This window comes from Rhinolophus sinicus, chromosome 1, assembly GCF_057876585.1.
Source record: "Rhinolophus sinicus isolate RSI-liver-muscle chromosome 1, RSI-T2T, whole genome shotgun sequence".
Lineage (NCBI taxonomy): Eukaryota > Metazoa > Chordata > Mammalia > Chiroptera > Rhinolophidae > Rhinolophus > Rhinolophus sinicus.
Genome location: NC_142501.1, coordinates 215,301,294 through 215,323,726, shown reverse-complemented (window position 1 = coordinate 215,323,726; position 22,433 = coordinate 215,301,294). Strand labels below are relative to the sequence as shown.

General features: G+C 52.5%; 3 protein-coding genes across 9 annotated transcripts in view; 2 read left to right on the top strand and 1 right to left on the bottom strand.

The window, feature by feature from the left end:
* PIGG (phosphatidylinositol glycan anchor biosynthesis class G (EMM blood group)) overlaps positions 1–9,419 on the top strand; it is a 33,406-nt gene extending 23,987 nt beyond the window's left edge. For all 4 annotated transcript variants that reach the window (XM_088793519.1, XM_019719345.3, XM_074319808.2 and 1 more), the window contains 3 exons: positions 1,280–1,589; positions 5,389–5,552; positions 8,138–9,419. In XM_088793519.1, coding sequence (XP_088649645.1) covers positions 1,280–1,589; positions 5,389–5,552; positions 8,138–8,351 — 688 coding nt within the window. In that variant the 3' untranslated portion in view covers positions 8,352–9,419. The remainder of the gene's footprint in view (positions 1–1,279; positions 1,590–5,388; positions 5,553–8,137) is intronic.
* A 10,877-nt stretch (positions 9,420–20,296) lies between these two features.
* TMEM271 (transmembrane protein 271) lies at positions 20,297–22,083 on the bottom strand. The gene has a single exon (XM_074319859.2). The coding sequence runs from the start codon at positions 21,858–21,860 to the stop codon at positions 20,751–20,753; it is 1,110 nt and encodes a 369-aa protein (XP_074175960.2). The 5' UTR covers positions 21,861–22,083; the 3' UTR covers positions 20,297–20,750.
* A 67-nt stretch (positions 22,084–22,150) lies between these two features.
* PDE6B (phosphodiesterase 6B) overlaps positions 22,151–22,433 on the top strand; it is a 44,271-nt gene continuing 43,988 nt past the window's right edge. For 2 of the 4 annotated variants that reach the window (XM_088793474.1, XM_088793467.1), the window contains exon 1: positions 22,243–22,427. The gene's annotated coding sequence lies outside the window, so the exon portion shown is untranslated. The other 2 variants (XM_088793470.1, XM_088793461.1) reach the window with 2 other exon arrangements.

The following is a 22,433-nucleotide window of genomic DNA, read 5'->3' as shown; positions in this document are numbered from 1 at the left end:
TTCTTCAGCCGGCCCTGCTGGCTTCACAGACAGGCCCATCGTCTGTCCTGATTCTGGATCCACCCTGGTCCTGGCCCCGCCTGGTTCCAGGTTACCTGACAGCTTCTGTGCTCCCCAGACACTGCTACCCATCGATCACCCCTCGCTCCTCCTCAGACCCCAGCTCAGCTGCCCCGAGGGCCAAGTCACACTTGCCCGGGCACCGGTGGCGCTTCTCCTAGCATCCTTCCCCACATCAGACCCCGTTCCTCTCGGCAACACTCTGGTTACTCAGCCTTGCTGGTTCCCCCTTCTGTAGCCCTCCTGGGCCCGTCAGTATCTGCTTAGCACGCACCAGGCCTCAGCTCCTGGGCCCGGCTGGGGGCCTGGGGCAGGTCCAGGCTGCAGCCAGGCACGCGGCAGACCGTGCACCGAGTGTTTGGATTAAACTGATGACACTAAAAAAGATTTTTTTAAATGCATAAACCTTCCTAAGAAAATCTGAGATATGAAACTTCAGTCTTTCAAAAGGCATTATTCTGCTTTTTTCATTATAAAATTTATCTACTTAGCATTACTTTACAGAATGTTTTCTAATATATATACCGTATTTGATGTATGAAATTTATTTAGAATATGTTTTAGGAATATATGTGTTTCATGAGATAAAATTCTCTGGCCTCCTGTCATAAGTGTGTCCTTTACAGCAGCTATAAATGAAGTGCTGGAAGAATTAACCCTAAGAGCCCTGAGCACCTACAGCGTGCCAGACTCCTAGGGAAGCCCATGAGCAGCAGGTGCCCTACCTCTTCACTTAACTGACTTGCCCCCAGTGACAGAGCTAGTGAGCCACACTGGCTGGGCCTGGCCTGTGCAGGCCCCACGGTTGGACGGCACCATGTGTGCCATGCTTGGTTGTGAGTGTGCTCAGTTGTGTCTTAGCGTTTGTGCATGGTGGAAGCTCTTGACGGAGCTGGACCTGAGCCCGCTGCAGTGGCTTTCCATATGAACTGTGCACAGCAGGTGGACAGCGCTTCTGGCTCACTGCCCTGGTCCTTGGGCCGGTGAGCACGACCTCCTGAGCCGGCTCCATCAAGGGGGCGGGCCTGCCGGGCTGTGGCAGGGGCTCGGGAGCTGATGTACGGAGGCCGACACCTACCTCCACGGCGTTCCCTGGGTGGTGGCACTGTGGCTTGTTTGGTCAGCGAGGTGGACACACACTCTTCATGGGAACATGTGCATTTCAGTCTTTCCAGCTGGCACTAACGAATGTAATGTGTTTTGCTTTTTTTCCCCTTAGGGGTATTGTTGAAGCTCGTTTTGTTTATGTCTTTGTCCTTGGCATTCTGTTCATGGGCACCAAAGACTTGCTTAAATCTCAAGTTACTGCTGCCGCCTCTAAGGTCAGGACCAGGGGTTTATGGGAGATGCACAGTGGCTTCATCCTTCTGGCGGCGCTGCTCTCCAGGCCACACAACCTGCCCGTCTTAGTGTCCTGCCTCGCAATCCAGGCTGTGATGGCCAAGTTCATCTGGAAGCCCCTGAGGCATGATGCCACGGAGGTCACTGTGATGCATTATTGGTTCGGTCAAGCATTCTTCTATTTTCAGGTAGGTTTTCATTGTTACTGTGGGTAGAAGACGACTAACTTTTTTATTTTTATTTTTATAAATTTTATTGGGAAATATTGGGCAACAGTGCGTCTCTTCAGGGCCCATCAGCTCCAAGTCATTGTCCGTCAGTCTAGGTGAGGAGGGTGCAGCTCAGCTCCAAGTCCAGTCGCAGTTTTCAATCTTTAGTTGCAGGGAGCACAGCCCACCATCCCATGTGGGAATTGAACCAGTAACCTTGTTGTTGGGGAGCTCACGCTCTAACCAACTGAGTCATCTGGCCGCCCCTCTGGAAGCTCAGTGGCAGCTCGTTGTCTTCAGTCTCGTTGTGGAGGGCGCAGCTCACTGGCCCCTGTGGGAATCGAACCAGCAACCCTGTTGTTCAGAGCTCACGCTCTAACCAACTGAGCCATCCAGCCGCCCCATGAGTAACATTTTATATGTCATTTACCTTTCAGTTTTCCTTTGAGAATATTCTGCCATAAATTGTGAAGCTACAGTGTTTTGGGTTTGTTTGTTTTTTAAGATTTTATTGGGGAAGGGGAACAGGACTTGATTGGGGAACAGTGTGTACTTCCAGGACTTTCTTCCACATCAAGTTGTCCTTTCAGTCTTAGTTGTGGAGGGTGCCGTTCAGCTTCAAGTTGTTGTCCTTTCAGTCTTAGTTGTGGAGGGCACAGCTCAGCTCCAGGTCCAGTTGCCATTGCTAGTTTCAGGGGGCATAGCCCACCATTCCTTGAGGGAGTCGAGGAATCGAACCGGCAACCTTGTGATTGAGAGCCCACTGACCCATGTGGGAATCGAACCGGCAGCCTTTGGAGTTAGGAGCATGGAGCTCCAACCGCCTGAGCCACCGGGCCAGCCCAAAGTTATAGTGTTTTTCACTTGTTCAGTGAAAGAACTGTCATTATGGAAGGGTGGCTCGTGCTTAAGTCCCACGGGTGTTTCGTTTGGTACAACATGCTGAGCCAGCAGGCACATCGTGTCCACGTTGCTTTATCTGATGAGGGCGCTGAGCCTGCTGTCTCGTGCCCTCTCCCGTGCTGTCAGCACTGGCACTTCTGAGTGTCCCCACTTGGTTATTAGCCCCCTGGGGCCCAGTAGTTGTCCCATCTTCTCTGCAGTTTTGAAAGGCCCATCAGAGGCAAGCCCAAGCCACCTCCAGGACAGACCTGAGTGTACACCTTCGTACCTGGAAGGGCACCTGGACGGTGGGTGGAGGCACCAGCTCCTGAGCTCCGAGGGACCCGGTTCCATCCCAGCCTCCCTGTGTGGAGCTCTGAGCTGGCCCTTGACCTGGCCCCTCCCAGCAGCTGTGTGCTCCGGTAACTGAATTGCAGTTCCTAGCAGAGCTGCAGGGGCCGCAGCCTCAGCAGCAGTGTCCAGCCCTGCCAAGCTGGGTGGCCTCTGGCAGGCGCCTGCTGTGCCGTAGCGCCCTCGGCTGTGGTGGGTGATCGGAAGCTCCCTTCCTCCATGGTGGTTGTGAAGAGTACCGTTACCGGCCTGGCACGAGGGGCGGTCCGTGCGGAGGGAGCTCTCATTGCCGGTGGTGTTCCTTGACCTGGTGAAGGAGTCACAGCAGAGGTCTGTGTAGAACCAGAGTCCCAAACTGACAAGGAGTTGCTGGCCATTGCCAGAAGGTGCCAGGTGATGGAGGCCGCGTGCCGTTGGCCAAGACGCTGGGTGAGAAGTGCTGGTGGGCTTAGCCTGCACAGGCTGACTCCGGTGGCCCTTCTGACATTTCAGTTCTTTATGTGTCTCCGTGGTTTTTCAAAGGCCACAGCTTTCCCACAGCCGTCTGAAGAAATCTAGGAGGTCACAGGCCTTGTGGGTTGGGGGGACATACAGAGCTTGTCGGAATTCCAGAGCGCAGCCAGGAACGGGAAGGAAACCAAGGGACCAGCTGTGAGCACAGGCATCGTGAGGCGGTGGGGGGCAGGTCTGTGGGCCCCTCGCAGTGTGCTTTACGTCCACCTGTGTCAAGGTCCTTCAACGTGGGGTCGCTCCGTGTTGCTTAAATATTGTACAGGACTTCTAAGTTGGTTGAGCATTTCAGAAATTTCAAAATGGCGTGTCAGCCTCAGTTCCCTCTCTTCGTCTGCAAGTCATGTGCAGGCCTGTTTTGGGGGGTGGCCTCCCCTCCAGTGGTCTGTTAATGACCATCACTCAGTCTGACCACGAGGGCCTGGTGGGGGATGGGAACACTGCCAGGGCGTGAAAGCACCACGCCGTCATTCCTTCTCTAGGCTCCCCAGGCACCACAATGGAGAGTGTGTGTGTGATAATACGGAACACTCCTGGCTCAGGGGCACGCGGCCAGTCATGGCTCTGTGGGGGGCGATGCTGGCAGCACCTGGCGAGTCACAGTCCGCAGAGCTGTCCTCTGTTCGCAGACTGGACACGGCAGACCCTGCTGGCATGGTCGGGAGGCTCCCCAGGCTCCTCTGAGCTGAGGCCTGGCTGCCAGGAGACTTACGGAGCCACAGTTTGCTCCGAGTGAGGAGACAACCTGTGAGGTTGTGTTTGCTCCTCTGTGAGAACGAAGCTGGGGCCATGGATGTGATGCTGGTCCATCTCCAGTGATTCCCTCAGGCGGCGGAAGCACACATGTCTGACGACCAGTATTCCCACAGCGGCACCAGTGTGTTGGGGGCCCAGCGAGTACAACCTGCACGGGTCTGGTCCTGTGCAACTGGCCCCTCAGCCTGTGGGACAGTGATGAGGTGCAGTGCAGGGACAGGAGCAGTCATGGGGCCTCCAGTCACCTGCCAGGTGTCACCCCCTTCTCCATCCCACCACACTACCCTCACCCTAGCAGTTTGGACACTTGTGCTCCCCCCAGCAGCTCCGGGGTCTCCTCAGTCTCCAGGCAGGGGCTTCTGGACAGGATATTACATAACTGGGGACAGCCCAGGTGGCCATGGGCACAGTGGACTAGGGAAGCTGCACAGCGGAGCTGACTGTCGACGGTTGGCGTGAAATGGTGAGGACGGGAGCAAATGAGCGTCCCCGACATGTTTGGAGGTCCTGCATCACGGCCCTGTGATGGCCTGGAGTGACACTCAGCCACCAGAGGAGGCCGTGGGGCTCGCCACTTGAATTTGCAGAGTCATAAACACCAGCCGGAATTGTGTCCTGGGCCTCAGGATAAATGGCTCTGGAGAGGGGCGTTAGCTGTGCTGGGACAAACAATTGTGCTGTCAGATGTGTAAGCGTCCTAAATATGTGAGGAAGTCCACCAGCATCCGTAAGGACTGGATGTGGAGAGAAGGGCTGAATGTTAGTGGACCCTCCCCTTGAACCAAACCCTGTCCCTCATGTGCAGAACGAGCTGTGTGGCAAGACTTACTTACCGGGCTGGGTAGTGACAGGCTAGGATCTCGGGTCTGACATATCTGGACACCAAATAGCTGAGCCCTCCCAGAGGCCAGCTTGCCTTCAGCCTGCAGCACTAACCCACTGGGCCATGTTGCCTCTAGGGTCACATGCAGCCTTCAACAGGGCCCCTGGCAGGGGGTGGGGTCTGTCTTACGCAGACAGGTCTGGGAAACTCAGAATTTGTGCGGTTCGTCAGCAGACAGGTTGTGTGGTTTCTCAAAGGTGAGAGACGTTCACTTACTGCTCTGGGCCAGGGAGGGAGGCAGGCAGGTGGAGGGACAGCTCACCCAGCGTCGGCCCGGGACAGAGAGCAGTGTACGGGGGCTGGGCTCCTGTGTGTCCGTACACCGTGAGCATGGCTGTCGGCGGCTCTTCGCGGTCATTGGCATCCATGCCAGTGCCATCCCTCCCTGTGTTCTAGGGGAACTCGAACAACATGGCCACAGTGGACGTCTCGGCGGGCTTCGTGGGCCTGGACACGTACATGGCCATCCCAGCTGCACTCCTGACGCTGTTTGCAACATACATGGGGCCCGTGCTGTGGGCCAGCCACCTGCTGAACTTCCTGAGCTCAGAAGCCGGCAGGTGAGGCTCCCTGGTTCCGCAGCGGCATCTGCTGCAGGGCAGCCCTGGCCTGGAGCCAGGCAGTGTGGACAATGGCCGCAGTCCACACTGCAGGGCCTTCATCACTCCTCTTTAGGCAGATCACCGTTGGCTGAGGTGGCAGGTATGGCAACCCCACTTGGTGTGACTGGGAGGCACCTGTTCACCGTGTGTGACACCAAGATGCAAAGAAGGGCCATGTCCTGGGAGCGCCTCATAGCTTCACTGTCCGGCCGAGAAGGGCACAGGGTCAGTAGGCTCCCGGCTAAGCACAGGCCCTGGGCTGTTCCCAGGAGAGGGTCAGCAGAGCCCGGGGCAAGGCCCGTTCAAACACCAAGCTCTCCCTGAGTTTCCCTTTGGGTTGGTGCAGTGGCCCCAGGAGGTGACGAGGTAAGACCTCGGGTCTTACCCTGTTGGCTTGGGTCCCGAGTGGACCCACAGTGTAGGCATAAGGACTGTCTCCAGGAGCTCATGGTTGGTGGGGGCCGCAGTGAAATGAACCAGCTGCAAGCTGAAGCCGTCGCATAGCGGAGCCAGGTGGCTGGGCCCCTGGGTCAGAGGGCGTCTCTGCATCCCCTGAGCAGGGTGTGTGGGGAGGGGTGATCAAGATGTGTGTGGGGGCAGGTGGAAGGGCCGAGGCCGCCTGCTGTGTGCGAGGGGAAGTGAACAGAGGGTGGTGGGCGCCATTATGGCGAGGAGAGGTCAGGGCATGGGCGGGGGCTGTGGGCGCAAGGGCTGGTGTCGACTGGACACAATAGTTTTCCAGGTAGTCCACCAAGAGGAGGGTTTATTGGGGAAAGGAAACAAAACAAAACCATCCCAGCTGTGTGAGAACGTGCCCCTCAGGTCAGGTGCCCATGTGCGCAGGGCTCCACTCCCCTTCTAAGATGGCCCCTTTATATCTGTCCCCTCCCTGCCTGACTCAGGACGTAAGAGCCATAGAGTTTTAACAGGAAGCCCAGCTCCATCCACAGACCTTCCAGTTCCCCGGGCGTTCTCTTTTTTATTTCCTCCCTTTTTTCCGCCTCCTGCCCCCACTCCGGTTCAAGCCATTGTTTCTCAGTCTAGTTGTGTAGGACGCAGCTCCCTGGCCCATGTTGGTGTTATGAGCCTTGTGCTCCCCCCGAGTGAGGCAGTTGTTCGCCAGTCGTTGGTCGGCCGCTCACAGCAGCTCACGGCAGCTCTCGCCAGCAGATGGCTGCTCACGGTGGCTGCCAACCACTCACGCTGGCCAATGGCCACTTATGGCAGCTCACGGCAGCGCACAGCAGCCTGCAGTAGCCCACGCCGACCTAGGGCTTCTCACAGCAGCCCAGCTCCAGGGAGAGCTGTTGTTCACAGTGTTAGCTGTAGAGGGCGCAGCTCACTGGCCCATGTGGGAATGGAGCCAGCACTCCAACCACCTGAGCCACTAGGGGCAGCCCCTGGGCCCGTTCTCGTAAAGTGCCAGTTCGTTTTTATCACTGGATGGCATCTGGGAGCCGGCATCAGGAGTGGGGCCCGCTCCACGGGCCTGAGCAGCCCCTTTGTAAAGCACGAGTGTGTGAGTGCACACTTGTACACGCACAAGTATGCACCCACACGTGTGTGCACCATGAGCAACGTGCACACTCACAGCTCTGGGCCCTACACAGAGCTCCTGCTGCTCACGCTTCCTGTCCACACCCTTCCTGCAGGAACATGGTGCCCCCAACACCCCCAGCACACAAACCAGCCACCCCAGGGGGTGTGCTGACTTCCCATCTGCACCCCATTCTCCTGGGTCGCCGTCCTCATGCACACCAGTGCTGACTGCTATGCTGGGGAGAGGTGCGGGGAGGGGGATGCAGTGACATGTGGCGTGCGCTGGCCACCGAGGGGCCACCTAGATGCTTGTTCGGGTGTTTGCCAGGAGGTACTAGGACCAGAACCCGGAAAGCCTGACCCCTGAGGATTTGTGGGGTAGCTGAGGAACAAAAGGTGCCCTGACGATGGGACTTGTCATTTTTAAATAATAAGTTAGGAAGTTGCCTTAAGGAATATGTTAGATTTCTGTACCGCTGGTACTGATGGTTTGAGAACATGGGAAGGACCTTCATGTGCCCTGAGGGCCTGTCCTCTTTCACGTGCTGTTCTGCACTGCAGTTTGCTTAGCTCGCACTCTCAGGCCAGTGTCCGCAGACCCAGCCAGCAGATGCTCCACAGGCAACACAAAGAAGGGTTCAGACATGTATCTCATTCTTGCGTGTTTTTTCTCTTCGTCATTTACAATTCACAGTATATACGATGTATTCGCATAGTAGTACATTTATATGGTTTTGAGTAGATGCAGAATTTGGGGTGCATTTTTCAAACATACTTCACCGGCTGCGGTGGCCCTAGAGAGTGACTGGAAGTGCCTGCCTGCAGCTGCTGTCCTCTCGGGCAGCTCAGTGCCCATCAGAAACGCAAACTCCCACCCGCCACACTGACCAGAACCAGATGGGAGAGGCCTGGAGTGAGAGCAACCTGGTCAGTCTCAAAGTGAGACTCTGGTTGCCACGTGGTAAAATTGTCGGAGGCTAATGACATTTCCTTTCCGTTAACAGGGGTTCAGCCCTGAGTCGCGCTTGCTTCTGCTACGCACTGGTTTGTTCCCTCCCAGCTTCCGCATATATCATTTTGGTGACATCCCTGCGCTATCATTTGTTCATATGGAGTGTGTTCTCCCCAAAACTCCTCTATGAGGGAACACATCTACTCGTTACAGCTGCCATCTGTGTTCTCTTCACGGCCATGGATCAGACCCACACAAAGCCTTAGCCTAGTCCATTAAGACAATGGAAACATAAGATGTGTGCAAAGTGTACTATTGACTTCGTGGATTTGACTAATAAAAATGTGTTTAAATGAAGGATGATTCTTAAAAAATCTCAAATTCTACAATGTTGATGGATAGCTTCAATTTATTTGACTACTGTACTTGAATTTATATTAAATAGTAAGTGGGTTAATAACAGGTCACTTTAAAATACTTAGTTTGAATATGAACCATGTTTCCCTGTTGACAATCACTACAGAAACTTTTGAACTTTCATTTTCCTCTTGATAAGTTATGATTTGATCCAGATATGTGTGTTTGAATTGATACATAGAAAGGTTGCAGGTTTGTCATGTGTGTGACCTCCAGAGAGCCTGGCAGTCCTGTGGGGACGGCTCGTCTGCTGCCAGGCTTGTCTTGCAGACCTCAGGCCCTTTACCACCTAGAAACCGGTTGGGATCCCAAGGAGATTTGGTTTACATGGGTTACATCTGTCAGCATGAATGGCGTTTGGAATTAAAACTAAGACATTTCAAAAAAATTTATTAATTTAAAAATAAATATAGAAACCCGTTGCATGTTACTAGAACATATTTTTAAGAAAAATATATTTTCAAAAAAAAAAAACATTTAGCAAGAAGAAGGGCATTATTTTCCATTTTTGCAAACTTCCTTAGTGTCTGGCTTAATGAAAGAAGGGCGGGTTCCCCATTCAGTCAGCTATCTGTGTGTTCAGGGGAAGCGGTCACACGAAATGTGGCTGGAGCAGGGAGGAGGGCACCCTCTTCCCGACCCTCGTGGGCCTTCTCTTCTGATACTGCCCTCGAACTCAACACAGGATAGTTCCTTAAAGGTTAGTTGGAGGAAAAAGAACTGAGTGCATGTAAAACAGGTGAGAGCCTGCTGAGGTCAGCCCCGCGTCAGGGCTGCCCCTGCATGGTCACCGCTCCAGGACAATCCTGTCACATGTCACTGTGGGAGGTCGGGGTGGCACAGAACGCTCTACTATTTTCCCAACTTCTTGTGAGATTTAACCTATTTCAAAATAAAAGTTATTTTGAAAAGTAAAAGATTAGTTGCACTGTGTAACCTGAAACCGTATCACGGAACTTTTGGCTTCATTAAAATCCAGTGCTCTGTCCTGCACCCGGGTGTGACTTTCCACACGTCGACACAATGCACTCTTCAGTCCCAAAACCCACCGGTGCCTTCGCCAACATTCTCATCAGGAAGCTCTTGGAATATGGGAAGCACAGTGCCAGACGCAGGTTTTCCAAAACTCTCTAACTCAGTGTGCAAACCCAGATTTTAGGAATGGCAGCATATTGCTGTTTTCTCCTTGTACTGACCATCTCACTTTGTTTGCAAGGGAATGTCTGCCACACATCCCACCCCAAACAATTTGTCGTTCAAGTAGAAGTAGCATTCCGCAACAGAGGGGCTTTCCTGGGCACAAACTCGGGGTCTGGGTACAGCCCAGTCTACATCACACGGCATCACAGGTGTGGATTGCCACAGATAGGTCACTGTCGCTGCTTCTCCAAGGACGTCCTGGGTAAGCTGGCGCTCTCTTCACTGAGGTGTAAAGAATGCAGTGACCACAGCACAACAATTGGACCTTTGCCTTTAAAATTCTTCCGATTCAGAAAAGTACTGTAATCAAACAGGAAGAGAAAACTGGACTCAGCACTGAGTGTGCTCAGTCCCATCCATGGCGGCCTGTTGAGCGTGTTCAGAGGACGGCCCTCGGTCAGATAGCTGAGGTGTGAGGATGACGATCAGGATTGGCTCCCGAACAGCTGTTTGCTTACCAACGCTCTGCGAGCCAGCACGCCCTAGGCTCTGGGAGCCCTGCTCTCTCAGCACTGGCATTCTAATGGAGGCATGTGTAGTTCAGATCTATTGTTCAGTGCTGAAAAGAAAAACGAAGCCAGGGAAAGTATAAAGACGGACAAGAACGCTATTTTTAGCAAGGATATTAAGAAACAGCTTTTCTAAGGAAGGAACCTTTGAACAGAACCCTGTACAAAGTGAGGATAAGCTGTGCCTAGGTCATCGAGGACCAGCATGTGCAAAGGCCCTGAGGCAGCAAAGAAAGCTGAGAAAGACCTGAGACCAGGGAAGGAATCGTAGAAGATGAAGTTGGGAAGGAAATATGATGGGCTGGCTGTCCCCCAGAGCGCTCACAGGAGCACAGATAATGGAGAGAGGGCCACGCGGGTGCTGGAGGGGCAAGTGGCAGGCCGTGGGAAAGAAATCCTTGCAAGGCCTTTGCATCCAGTCATTCCACCGTCCTGTACTTTATTATCAGAACTAATTCTACATTGAAAATAGGCTGAGAGGCTGAGATCCTGCTTGAGGCCACGTGAATGCTGCACACTGACTGGCCAGACAGCACGAGGCTCTGTGGTGAAGCCATTGTGTGGTGAAGAACGTGTGACAAGACTGAAGCACTAGAGACCTGGTCCAGGGGCAGGGGCAGGTCTGGGCTCAGTGGCGAGGGGCGGGGGGCCCGAGGGCAGAGCAGAGCGGCCACCTAGCGGGCTCAGTGTATACCAGCTGCTCGGCCTCAGGCTGTGCCTTCCTCACTGTTTCCTTAAACTAAAACCTTCTTATTTTTCCTCTCTCCCCTCCTCCCCTCTGTCTTACCTCCCCAGGGCCCACCCCCCCCTTTTTAAGAAATAATGAGTTGATATCGTTTGTAATTTTTTATATTATAAATACTTCAATAAAGACACCACATTTTTAAAAGAAAGTATTTTAAATTATCCCCACCCAGAAGCAACAATCACTAACATTTGGTAAACACAGTTCACGGCAGCTCTGGGGGAGGGAGGGAGGATGTGTCCATGAGGATAACTTATAATACGTATTGCTTCTATAATCCAAAGTGTATAAATTTCACAGGAAAGAGAGACGTTAAAGTGAAACGAAAGGAAGTGCTGCACTTTGGATAAATGATTTTATTACAAGAAATGTTAGTTCATAAATATTCATATAAAATTAAGAAGAAAGTTTATGAAAACATTGAGACTGGAGTAACGTTGATTTTTACAAACTATTCTTTCCTGTGTTAGCCATTAGCTGTGGATTCGCTGCTATGAAACGTGACAAAATTAACACACATTCTTAACTTCTCCCACCTACCAAATTTTCTTCCAGAATTAACACAATTTATAACACGTACATTTTATCCTGCAATTTACACAACTGCTCAGTTTTGATCTGTCAGGGATGACCATGGCTCACTACCCCCCAAACACACACACACACACACACACACACACACACACAGACCCTCCCCGTCCTTTCCCCCACTGCTTTTTCTGTATTTTCTTCCCTTGATTTGCAGGACAATTTTATTATCTATTAAATTTTTTTAGAAAGGATTCATAATGTGGACTTGGTGAATGTTTGCATCTGTGTAATGTCTGGTGTGGAATTCTTATGCCACAGGGTCCCCCTCGGGACACGCAGACATCACTCTGCTGTCATCTGTGGTCCAGATTATCCAAACCCTTATGCGTCACTCACTTCCACTGGGTCATTGTTTTTTTATTTCTTCCTCTCATCCCCTTTCCTTTCTTCCTTTCTTCTGTTTTCTCTGTCTTTCTGGATTTTTTCAATTCCCTTTCGAAGGTTTTCTAGAACAGTGTTTTTTTTTCCCTCTTTATTTTTTATTTACCGTCTAGTTTTGTATTTTCCAGTGAGTTGCATAGCTGGACTCATACAATATTTGGCATTTTCACATTGGCTTCTGTCACCCAGTAATATGCATTTGCCGTTCCTGCACGTCTTTTCAAGGCTTGCGAGTTTCTTTTTAGTGCTGAATAATAATCCACCTGTCCGGATGGACCACAGTGTGTCTGTCCATCACCTAGTGTGGGACACCCTGACTGCTTCCCAGTGTTGCAGCGATGCATACAGATGCTGTAAACACCTGTGACGGCCCAGGGTCTCGGCAGGAGCCGCCCACGTGCCACTCACAGGATCCTTGGGACCCAGTGTCCCTTGCAGGGACCTGACAGGAGCAAAGGAAGGTCCTGATCTTGACTGCACAAAGCCCACAGCCCATGTCAGGAAGGGTGGGGGCTCAGGGAAGGGGGCCGTGGGAAAGGAAGGCTGCACTTTGGGCTCCTTTGACTGCATGACAGGGTGTTCACTGCTGTCAACAGCTGGGGGTGACTTGGGCACCGATTCGTGGGAAACACCAGTCAGTTGTCAATTTCAAGGATCCAGGAAAGAGTATGTCATCGCGGACCAGCACGCCCCTCACCTGTGAGCAACATCTGTGGTCTTAAACACAATGCTGATTTGAAACAAGAAGCCAAAACTCTACTGGGGGGTGGGGAGAGTGGCTGTGTGTTGAGTTGTGGCTGTAAAAAAACTAACCGCAGGGAGGGGGGTATCACTTTGTGAGGGGTATAAATGATAAATGTCTTTTACATTGTTTTGTACAGCTGAAACTAATAAAAACAAAACTAACTGCAATGTTCAATAGTAAGAAATCAGTAATAAAGTCCAATATGGAAATAACCAGAATTGCAGTGTTAATCATTTTTCTATAAAAACAGAGGCATATTACCAAAGAAAATGGTTGCTTTCAGGGGTGGAAATACAGAGTAGAAGGGTAAAACAATAAATACAACTGACCTTTAAATTAGATGCATTATTAGCTTGATTTAAAATCAAAATATATATCAGTGTAATTTACCACAGTAACAGATTTATCCAGGAAAAAAAAAAGATTATAATAATTGATGAAAAAAGACATTAATAGTGTTAAAAACAAATTCCGCTTAGTAAGTTTGGAGATCTATTAGCCTCATTAAAAGATTCATGAACTCGGCTACAGCTCATCTAGCAAACAGAGGGCAAAAAAAAATTCCTAGCAAACTGAAAATAGAAGGACACTTCCCTAATGTATTAAAAGGAATCTACCAAGATCCGGACAAACCCCACGCTCAGTGACTTGAGTCAGAAACCAGACGAGGAGGCCCGACGTCCCCAGCGGTGCTCAGGCTTGTGATGGAGATCTTGGGGAGAACGCTTGCACCAGAAAGTGTCCCGAGGGGTTGGGAAGACAAGCAAAACCACCATCAGAAGACCATGGAAATACACATTATTAGAACCGAAAAGACGTTTTTGCAAACTTGCTGAGCACAAAATCAGTATGCCAAGTCAGTAATAGTCTTTAAACCAGCAACACATACATAGAAGATGTAGTTTTTTGAAAGAGGACACATAATAGCCACAGAAACTAAAACGCAAACGCATCTCGGGGAAAATCTAACAAAAGTCAAGCAACGCATTTACAGAGAAACGTATTAAACTGTATTGAAAAACATAAGAGAATCCTAAATAAGTGGAGAGATAGACCCATGTAAAAGTGGAAGGAAGCGAATGTGTCAAGAGGACATTCTGCCCAAAGTAACATGCAAACCCAATGCGATACCAGCCGTCCTGGCACGGTTCTGCGAGGCACGTCTCCTCTGAAACGCACATGGAAAATGCCAGGAACACCACTTTGAAGAAGAAAGACATGGGACATGTAGAAAAAAATGAAGAGCATAGAAGAAAAATTGTAAATGTAGAATATCAGAATGTGAGCTATGATGTTACAAACACCTTGAAAAGAATAGATCTAATAAAGGAACTGAAATAATTGGCTTAACGTGATAAACGAGTGCTAGAAAACAATAGCTTTCCATACAGCGAAGGGTAAGATGATACAGGGGAGGGGGGTGGATGGAGAGGAGGAGAGAGAGAGGCAGACGATGGATAGTTACAGGTCGGTGTACACAACACACACGTACAATAACACAGGATCTCGCCTTGCAAACAAAGAGAAGTTCCTGGGTGGATTAAAGACCTGCGCATACAAGAAAACTCAGACTTTTACAAGAAAAGGAAAACAAACACTGGGATAGGGAGGATTTCTTAAGCAAGACACAGGAACACAAGCCACAACGGAAAAGATCAATAAATGTGATTTAGGTTTTGACAAATGATCACAAACAAATGAAAACCAACGCAGTACGATTGGGGATAAGGTATTTGTGAGCCCCAGAGGGGTGCCCCGCGTATGTGTCCTGGAATGCTGGAGACAGTAAGTAAAAAACAAGTGATTTTTTTTTTTAAGCTAGAGAATAAGAACTCAGAAGACGATCAGTACACACATCTCGCTAGTAATAGTGGAAATGCAGATGAGAACAATGTAACCCCATTTCACAGCAACCCACAAGAGGACAAGGGGAGGTGCTGGGGGTGGGGCGGGGACCCGTGGGGCCTGGAGAAAGTCTCACCTGTAAACAAGACCCAGAGAGGACTTTGGTTGGGACACTGATTATAACAATGGAAAAGGAAATGCCCTAAGAGGCCCTTGGGAATAAGCTGTGGTTTACCTACCCAGTGGGATGCCCATCCGTTAGCACCACAAACCCCAAACAGTGTTGAGTGCGTAAAGATGAAGTGTAGCTTGGCACCATTATGTGCCGTTTGGAAACGTGCGAGGCGGCTCTAATGTGCACGGACACGCTGTTTCATGGCAATAGCACAAAACCTCCCTGGGAATGACCCACAACCAACTGGAGATGCGTGGTGGCCCATAGGCGGGGGTGGGGTGGGGGGTGGGGTCTGCTGCTCCCGGGACACTGTATATTTAACAGTAGACGAGAAATGTGGACAGATAGGGAAATAATAGTTTAAACTTAAAATGTTTCGCTTTTGATGGTGATGCAGACAGTCTCATGGTGGTACATGAGTGTTACGTTACGTGCAGTGCTTTACATTTCACATGTTTCCTGATCAAAAGAAATCTGTAGGAAAGGGGCTGTTCCAGGTGAGACCACTTACCACACAGCTACTGCGCATTTCAAACGCGACTGGTTCCAATCCAGATGTGCTCTCCAGTTCTCCCAGGAATGGCACAGGCCCTCATGGGACAGGCAGGTGGGCATGGTCCAGGCAGCTTGTGGGGAGGGTGGGGGACAGGCAGGCAGGAGGTGAGGACGGAGGGGCACCTGGATGGCTCCAGGTGGCAGAGAAGCCTCAAGCTACTGAAATGAAGTCATGCATTTAGGAAAATATGGGCGATTTACACTTGAAAGGCAGAGGGAAGATGTGGGGAACCCTGCAGCTCAGGTGCCTGCACAGCAGACACTGACCTGCCGGTGAACTTGAGAGAAGCACAGGCAATGGAGCAGCTGGGTCAGGACAAGGGACAGGAACTGTGTCCAAGGCTGGGAGGTGGCAGAGCAGCACGAAGGAAGTTCCCACAATAAGTCCTGTGTCTGTGCCCAGGTGGCAGGAGCCCGTCACAGGGAGAGGTCCCTTTCAGAGCAGCCTGGGCGGTGAGCTGCTGCTTCAGCCTTTTGACCTCGCTCTCCCAGCTGCACTAGGAGACCCTCTCCCCTGCTCCCTGAGGCCACTTCTGCCCCGACCTGCCATGGAGTGACATGTATCAGCATGGATTTGTACAATAATTCAGTTGTTTATGGCTGTCATCTGGAAATAGTTGCAAATAAGCCAAATGTAACTTATTTTCGTAAAGCTTTTTCCCTTGGGCAATTAATTGTAATGTTTGAGCTTTGTTTAGAATATTCCTCAGACAGGTCTGGGAACACCCGTGGACTGACGACGGCTCCTCCGATTTCATTCCCCATGACCCGGCCCAGGTAAGGGGCTCCTGTGCCCCGGGGTCCTCGGTAGCTAGCCCCATGCAGAAGGAAGGGGCAGACGAGGAGCCTCGACCGAGTTTGGTGCTGGGTTCAGTCCTGTGCACCCTGAACATGGCCTCATTTGGAACTAGGGTCTTTGCAGATCATACTGGATTGCAGTCAGATCTACGTTCAGTGACGGTGTCCTCATAAGAGATAGAAGCGCACACTGATATAGGACAAGGCCCTGTGAAGGCGGAGATCGGAAGGAGGAGTCTTCAAGCCAAGGAACGCCAAGGATTGCCAGCAGCCACCAGAAGCCAGGAGAGCGAGGAATAGATTCTCCCTCAAGCTTTCAGAAGGAATCAACCCTGCCGACTCCTTGACTTGACTTCTGGCCTCCAGAAAAGTGAGGAAGAAATATTTGCTTTTCAGTTTTAAGCCACCCAGTTTGTGGTCCTTTATAGTAGCAGCCACAGGAAACTGATACGAGCTCCTAAAATGTCCAGACCCATGAGGAGGTCTAGGGCCCTGACATAATACAGGTCCCTGAGACAGTGCAGGCCCGAGACGTCCAGGACCCTGAGTGTCCAGGCCCCTGAGTGTCCAGGCCCCTGAGATGACCTGGCCCCTGAGATGTCCAGGCCCCTGAGATGGTCCAGGCCCCTGAGATGGTCAAAGATCGTTTTGTGGAGTGTGTTGTGCTTTAACATACTTTATTGACCCTAAAGTGACAGGGTTTTTACATTCTGTTCAGGTTCAGTGGCAAATAAAAAGGCAAAATAGAGATCATGGCCTCTCTAGATGAAACTCGCATGTGTAAGCAGACTCCCTCTGAACATGGAGGTTTTCGGAAACTGTTAACACAGCTCTGTGACCGTGGAACACCGGCTTTCTCCAGGAAGACGTAAGGGCAGTCGCACTGGGGACATCTTGATGTATGCATACCCTTATTCTAGGTTAACCTTTCCTTTTCCATTTTGTTTTAGTTTGTTCCTGTCAATTACTGTGCTGAAAGAGAGCAAATCGAGAAAGCCATGAGATTATTTGGAATGTAAACCAATTGACGTTAGGCTTCTCTGTCTCACATAAAAATTTAGGTACACAGGTATATATTTTCAGTTTATATGCCAGAATTCATTTTTCTGCAGGTCTCTGTCATTTATTTTCTTTCATATCTTCGGAGAAAACAGTGCTTTTGGGCATGATAACCTTGAGGGCACTGCAGGACACTGACGTGTGGAAGCCCTTCTTCAGATGGGGAGCTCAGCCCAAAGGTGATCCAAAGGGTCAGCACTGACCAAGCACCATGTCCGTGCAACACACACCACCCAGGGTTCTACGAACTCAATCTGGCCCCCACCATTCACCCCAAACCCAGTGCAGCTCCAGTGTGGCTTGTTGTGCTGGCATCTGGGTGAGGGGTTACCACACCAGCCTGCCCCACCTGCATATGACAGAGTGGGCCTACATGCAGCTCAGTACCCCCAAGGTGCCCTCCAAGACACAGTTCTTGGGTGCATATTCTGTGACGCTGCAGCAAGGAGGTGGGGCACAACAGCCCACAGCCAGGCAACTGCACCCAGGACCAGCTCTACCTGGGCTTCTGGATGCCCCAGGCGAGGCTGCTGGCCTGGCCTTCAGACACTGCCCAAGAGGCCGTGTGTGTGAGCACACGTGTGTCTGAGTGAGTACTGTGCACGCGTCCACACGTGCTTTTGTGTGCACTTCCATGTGTATATATGTGCCTGTGTACTCATGTGTGCACATACTTGTGTGTCTATGTGCATGTTTGAGGCTTTTGCCTGTACCATGTCATGACACCAGCCAGGAGAAAAATCTTTAATTACCAGCAGTTTGATCTTTACCAGAAAAACTGATTTTTTTAAATGATTGTTTAATTGAATTTCAGTCAGAAATTCAGTTGTGTGGTTCACATTTGTGTTGCCAAGGGTAGGGCACTCCCTCTAAGGAAAGGCATGGAAACCATGATACCTGAGACCCTGGGAGTGGCTGTTTATCTTACAAAGTGTGGCTTATTTGATGTCCATATCATGTTACTTTAGTTACATTATTCCCTTAAAATAAACAACCTTGAGGTTTCACGTAATAACTTACCAGCTCATCATTAAGCCACTTAAAAATGCTGAAATGTGTTTGATTTTGGTATTTTATCATAATGATAAACTCCTGATCTGGCTTCAACCAGGCCAAGAGTCCATTATTCTGAGAAACAGAATAACACCCATTTTCAGAAAGGTCCAAGAACTGGCATTATTTTCCAAGGAGTATAAATAATCAGTTCTAAACAATGAACTTAAACTTTCAAAAGTAGAATGAATGTGAATAAAAAGTGCCGCCATGAGTTAGACAACCTTCAAGGGATTTGGAGAGGCCATGAAGAAGTTGGTCCTATTAGCAGGAAGCTCGAAGCTTTGCAACGCCCCAGTCGGTTTACTGAGTGCTGGTCTTTGGAACAATTTCAGCTTTAGGGTATTTGGGAGTTTGTTTCCTGTAGTAAACATAAAAAAAAAAAACACTAAAAGAAAAAACCCTGGCATCCCACATCATTTCAGCATTTTTAAGTGGCTTATCAGCCTCCGTAAAGTGAATTAAGAGTATTTGTGAAGTTAGAAACACTCCCATCTTTTAAAATGCCCGCTAGTTTTCTGGTCACAATAGGGAGCAGCCCGCCCCGCCCCCCCCGCCCCCCCCCACATCAGACACTAGGAAGTGACGCTCTTCTCGCTGGGCACTGGCCCTGCCCGCCCCATCTGCTCTGCCTTCTGTCCTATCACAAGAAAGTCTGAAACTTTAGAGAGGTCACTGACTTTGATGGCAAATTTGGAAGGCTCCTAAGGCACCTACCATTTCAGCTGTACAAATGGTGTGAAATCAAACAGTGCAGAGGCAAGGAAGGGTACGGGGAGGTCTGCTGTCTCAGCCTCCTGCAGGAGCCCTCCATGTGCCCCAACGCACACACGCTGCCCAGGCCACCTCCGCACTGCAGCTCTGGGAGTGGGAACACGAGTGCCTGGCAATGCCTGTTGATCTGATTTAGGTAGATGGGAAAAGCACTTTAAAAGGTACTTGCTGCCATTTCTCTTTCCTGCTTCAGGTTGGTGGGCAGCCAGCGGGTGGTATGGGGGCAGGAGAGGGGCTGGGTTGTAAGGGCCAGTGGTAGAACTAGCAGGGCCATGCCCTCAGCCTGGCTGAGTCCAGAGGCCAAGTATGGACATGAATCTGAAGAGGCCTGTGGATGAGAACCTAGTAAACTGTCCATGAATGATCCTTGTTCCCCAGGCGGCATCCACATGATAAGACACTTTGCCTCTTTGACCAGGTCCCCCGTTCCTCAGTACTTGATCATGAGGGGTGGGGGACGTGTTTGCCACCTCCATAGATCAACCACTGAATGGTGTCAGGTCTCCACTCCTCTGGCAGGTCCCCGCTGGGATGGGTCCTTGGTCACCCAGGTATAGGGGATGCTGGCTTTGGCTCTGAGGCCTCACCCCAGAGCCTGCACTTGGAAAGTCCACCTCCATCCCTAAATCTGGGTACTTTTTCCCAATTAGAAGTGGACCCCAAACACTATAAGTGTATTACTCATTATTTCTTTAGCTTTTCTCTACTAAAGTTTGTGCTGTGCTCACCCCTGGCAGAGCACTGGGTGTGTCCCCACCTTGAGCGCATTCAGAATCGGAGGCATACCTGCTTGCTGCACTGATTCCAGCACCAGGGCGGGATCACCTTTCCAGAGACAGCCTGCCTGGCTCCCCGCCAGCCCCCAGAGTAGATGGAAACCCTTCACCATCGTTTGGAATGCATTTCATACCGTGTGTGTAAATGTGCACACATATATACTCGAATGATTTAAAGGTATGACTTTCACATCCATCAAAAAGGATATTTTAAATGAAACGCTATACTAAAAATTACCAGAATAATGAATTAATCAACAGGAAAATAATCTTTGCCAGGAAAACTATGACTGATTTTCCAAAACATGATTGGTTTGTTCATATATATTAACCAAAAATACACTCAGCTTCGCAGTAGCCACAGTCACCAGTTTCCAAAATAAATGTGAGAGCTGGCACCCACAGAAAGTTGGCCTCAGAGAGAGGCTGGAGTGAGTCAGCCTGCCAGCTGTGTACAACTGTTGGAACGCAACATCTGTCTGACCAAATTTCACCATTTCCTCCCACACTGATTTGTAGGTAGACATTCTCTAATTTGATGACTAGCTCCAATAACATAGCAATTAATTTAATAAAGAAACTCACCAATTTTAAACAGCAATAAATTTACCAAACATTTCACTGTTTATGGAGAGCTTTACAGTAAGAAAGTACCGACAAAAGCAGGCACATCCGTGTACAAAGTGTTCTATTGGGTGCTTCTCGCTTCTTTCATTCCCGAGGTCTCAGCGGCTTGGTCCTGTCCTCTCAGCAAGCGGTCTTCCTCACGCGGAGTTACCCGCTTGGTGAGCTCTCACCAGGGACCTGGGAGCCTGGCCCCAGGGAACGGACTTGCCAAAGAGAAGTGCGATGGGGCGAGCTAACCCCAAAACATTTATTGTAAACTTTAAAATGGAATCCGGATACGAACAGACACAGAAAAGACAAACCTCCCAGACACAGAAATGATAATACTGGAGGACCAGTCTCTGGCGGGGAGCCCCTTGAGATGGCAGCGCCTCGCCAGCCGGTGGCCCCCTCGTCGCGGGGGGCGGCCGGGGACTCAGCAGGCCCGGCTCGGCTCCCAGGGGCGCGCCGCGTCGCAGGGCGGCCGGCAGCAATAGGGGTAGGAGGCGTTGAGGTCGGGGTCCGAGGGCGCGTACCCTGGCAGCTCCACGGACGGGTGCCCCCCGCAGCACACCTCCACACCCGCCTCGTCGAACGCGTGGAAGACGCCCACGTTGATGTAGGAGACCGCGTGATGCGCCGCGAACCCCGCGCAGTCCCCCGGGGCGGCCAAGTCCGAGTCCTCCGGGGACAGGATGGAAGCCTCGCTCGGGCGCTGCTGCAGCCGCCGGCCCCGCCGGCCCCGCCGACCCCGCCGCGCCCGGGAGGCTGGCGGCTGCGCGCGGAACCCGGAACCGCCGCGGGGCCGCGCCGGGGCTCGGCCTCCCCTCCGCCGGCCGCGCCGGCCGCGCCGGGCCTGCGACGACCTGTAGTTCTTGACCAGCAGGAGGCTGAGCAGGCCCAGCAGGCACTCGAGCGAATTGAAGACGGTGGAGAGCACCAGGCCGCGCTGGTAGTCCTTGAGCTGGCGGCACTTGGCCGACGTGGCGCTGTCCAGGCTGCTGCGGGCGCGCGGCGCGCCGGGGGCCGGGCCGGGGGCGGCGGGGCCGGGGGCGGCCGGCGCGCGCGGGGGCAGGCAGTAGTGGGAGTACTTGCGCTCCACCAGGGACACGGTGTCGCCGTCGATGACGGCGCCCGCGAAGGCGCTGAGGACCCCGAGCATGAAGACGAGAACGCCGAGCAGAAGCAGGTTCTGGCTGTTCACCGGCCCCGGAGGGCCGGCTGCGGCTCCCGACTCGGCCGGCGCGGCCTCGGGAGCGCCTGCCGCGGCTGCGGGGACCCCGAGGCCCGGGCCCGGGCCCGGGCCCGCGAGCGGGGCGTCCCGGGGCCCGCAGCACAGCAGGGCGGCGCCGAGCAGCGAGAGGCCGGCGGCCAGCAGCAGCCCCGAGTAGAAGGCGCCGGCGGCCGCGCCCAGCCGGAACGGCTCCCCGCGTAGCTCCGAGCCCAGCGAGAAGCACTTGAGGCCGACGGCGGCGGCGCTGAGCGCGCAGGCCAGCAGGAGGCAGGCGGAGAGCGCGGCGCAGGCCCCGCGGACGCTCCACTTCATCCTCCGCGCCCGAGCCAGCCCGCGCCCCGCCGCCTGCGCCTCCTCCCGGCGCCGCGCGGCCGGACCGCCGGCCTCCTCCTCATCCTCCCGCGTCCTCCCGGGCCCGCGCCGCCGCCGGAGCCCGCATCCCCCGCCTCCCGCCGCAGCCGCCGCGGCCCCGCGCCGGGAACCGATGCGGCGCGGAGGACCGCAGGGCGCGCGCCCCCTCCCCAGCCTCCGCCGCCCCTCCCAGGACGCTCCGCTCCCCGCACCGCGCCCGCGGCCCCGCGCGCCCGGCCCAGGCCCCGCCCCCCCAGCCCCCGCAGGCCCTAGGACGCCCCTCCGCCGCCTCCCCGAGGAGAGGTGCCCCCCGCGGTGTCTCTCCACCTTCCTCCGGGTACGGGCGCCCCTGGCCGCTTTGGAAACGCCAACCCCCACCTAAGCTCTCTCCCCTCCGGACCCCCCCACCCAGGCCCCACCCCCAGCACCTCCCACCTCCCGTGCCCCTACGTCTACGCTTCCCTGGCGACAAGGCCTGGGCGGCACTCCACGTCCACCGGCTTGCCAGCGGCCACGAATCCTGAGGAAGTTAGT